At 56.3% G+C, this 2,160-nt stretch overlaps 1 protein-coding gene across 4 annotated transcripts in view; it reads right to left on the reverse strand.

Moving 5' to 3' along the window:
* LRCH1 (leucine-rich repeats and calponin homology (CH) domain containing 1) overlaps positions 1-811 on the reverse strand; it is a 239,925-nt gene extending 239,114 nt beyond the window's left edge. Inside the window, exon 1 of one of the 4 annotated variants that reach the window (XM_014535734.1) lies at positions 105-808. In XM_014535734.1, the coding sequence (XP_014391220.1) occupies positions 105-411 (307 nt within the window). In that variant the 5' untranslated portion in view covers positions 412-808. Of the gene's footprint in view, positions 1-104 lie in introns of all 4 variants that reach the window. The other 3 variants (XM_014535736.1, XM_005861408.2, XM_014535735.1) reach the window with 3 other exon arrangements.
* Positions 812-2,160: the final 1,349 nt, after the last annotated feature.

A 2,160-nucleotide genomic window follows, 5' to 3' on the forward strand; every position in this document is an offset into this window, starting at 1 on the left:
CGGCCGATGGACCCCCAGCGAGGCGACATCTCACACTGGCCGCTGTGTCGGGGAAGGCATGACAGCCAGGCAGCACTTACACCCACTGACTGCCCCTCTCTCACCTGCCTGCACCGTGTCCGAGAGGTCGTGCCCGGGGGCCGCGGTCCTGGGAAATTCCTTCAGTTTCCTAGCGCTGAGGTTCAACCCCCCAGAGTTGGCGGCTTCCTCCAGTGCGCGTTCCAGCCCCCGGTTCAAGGGTAGGTTGAAGCCCCCGCTGCTGCCGCCGCTGCCTCCCGCAACCCCGCCGTTGGCTCCGGTTCCTCCGTGGTGCTGATGGTGGTGGTGATGGTGGGGATGATGATGTGGGTGCAGAGTAGACACCGAGAGGGCAGGGACGAAAGATTGGGGTTCGCTTCCCGGCGTCGCCATCTTCTCCCGGGCCCCCACCCCCACCCAGCTCCGCCGCTGCAGCGGGGGGCGTCACAGCTTTACCCCGGGAAGGGGAGCCGGCACCAGGTGCCGAGTTCCTGCAGCGCTCCACCGAGAGATGCTGGGAGAAGGGGAGGACGGAGTGGCAAGCGCAGAACCAAGGGCTGAGGAAGAGGCGGCAGTGGCAGCTCGGTCTCGAAGGTTTCCTGTCCTGGGGAAGCTAAGGACTGCAGCGGCGGCGGCGGCGGTGGCAGGCAGCGCGCATGTGTCTCCACCCTCCCCAGCGCCCTCCTCTCGGCCGCTCTCTCCCCTCCTCCCCCGGCTGCTCTCTCCTCCTCTTTCGGGTGTCAGTTCAGCTCTGAGACTTCCTACGCGGCGATCCTGGCTGGCCCTGTCTGCTTGGCTGCTCTCTGCCCGCAATCCCGGTACTGGGAGGGGTGTGAGCGCCTGTGCAGGGGGTCATTTTCATTTAGATGCTGAACTCCTCTTTCTTTTTGCTGCCCAGGTCGGGGGTCGGCGGTAGGGGACAAGAGATTTTAGAGGTCTGAGAAGACGGGGACCTGGCAATGAATGCGAATTGAAATGCAGTGAGGTCACGGGGAGGTGGGAGGTTATCTCAATTCTGCGAATTATTCTGGCTTTTTGACCCAGAGTTCCTCCAGAAACCGTTTTCCACTGCGCTGTTAAGCCAACAGGCAACCCCTGGCATTTGAGTTCATACAGTGAGCCAGCCTCTGGCCTAGGTAGTCTACATTATGTCATTAATCCAGGAGCCCCAGGAGCAGAAAAAAAAAATGTTTTTTCCAATCTACAGAGGAAATTAAGAAACTTGTGTAAGGTAACCCAGACACTCAGAGGTGGACCTGAATTCCAGCTTGCAACCCTGAGTGTGTGATTGCCCTCCTGCCTGCATACTCCCAGGCGCTACCAGGGGTAGGGAACCTTTTTTGTGCCAAGGGCCATTGGATATTTATAACATGACTCGGGGCCATACAAAATTAGCAACTTAAAATTAGCCTGCTATATTTGGTCAAACATTTAATGAACTTATCCCTAATGCCTTGGCAGGGACAGACCAAATGATTTCACCAGCCTCTGCCCCCCCCCCCCCCCCCCCCCCCCCCCCCCCATTCCCCACCCCTGTAGGAAAAACAGATTTCCTGAGTGATGATAGAAAACTGCAGACCCAGAAAGGAAGGACTTTCAAAATGAGTGTAGTTTTTATGGTGGACAGAATACATTGTCACATGAGGGAGAAGAGCTGTCTATGGCTGACTGAACCCCAGAATTGGATGGTGCAGGGAGAGGTTAGAGAGCCAGTGATCCCAACAAGCCAATAACTCAGTTACAGGTTGAGTCTGTGCACAGATACATTAGTATTCTCCTGCATCTCCTTTTCCTCGACCCCTGGGGCACAGAAACTGACATGTCTGCTTGCAAACAAATTCACGTTTGCTCAGATCAAGGCTGGCACACGCAGACCAGCTAGAAGATTGATCAAGTCCCACTCCTTTCTGAAGTTTCAGCTCCAACTCTCTAGGACAGTGATTTTTATTTATTTATTTTTGCCTTATAATCATTTATTATTAACTAGGGGCCCGGTGCACGAAATTCGTGCACTGTTGGGGGGGGTGCTCCTCAGCCCAGCCTGCCCCCTCTCACATACTGGGAGCCCTCAGGGGATGTCCTAGTGATGGCTTAGGCCCGCTCCCTGCTCCCCTTGGGGATAGGGCCTAAGCCGCAGTCTGG

Source organism: Myotis brandtii, unplaced genomic scaffold, assembly GCF_000412655.1.
Source record: "Myotis brandtii unplaced genomic scaffold, ASM41265v1 scaffold15, whole genome shotgun sequence".
Lineage (NCBI taxonomy): Eukaryota > Metazoa > Chordata > Mammalia > Chiroptera > Vespertilionidae > Myotis > Myotis brandtii.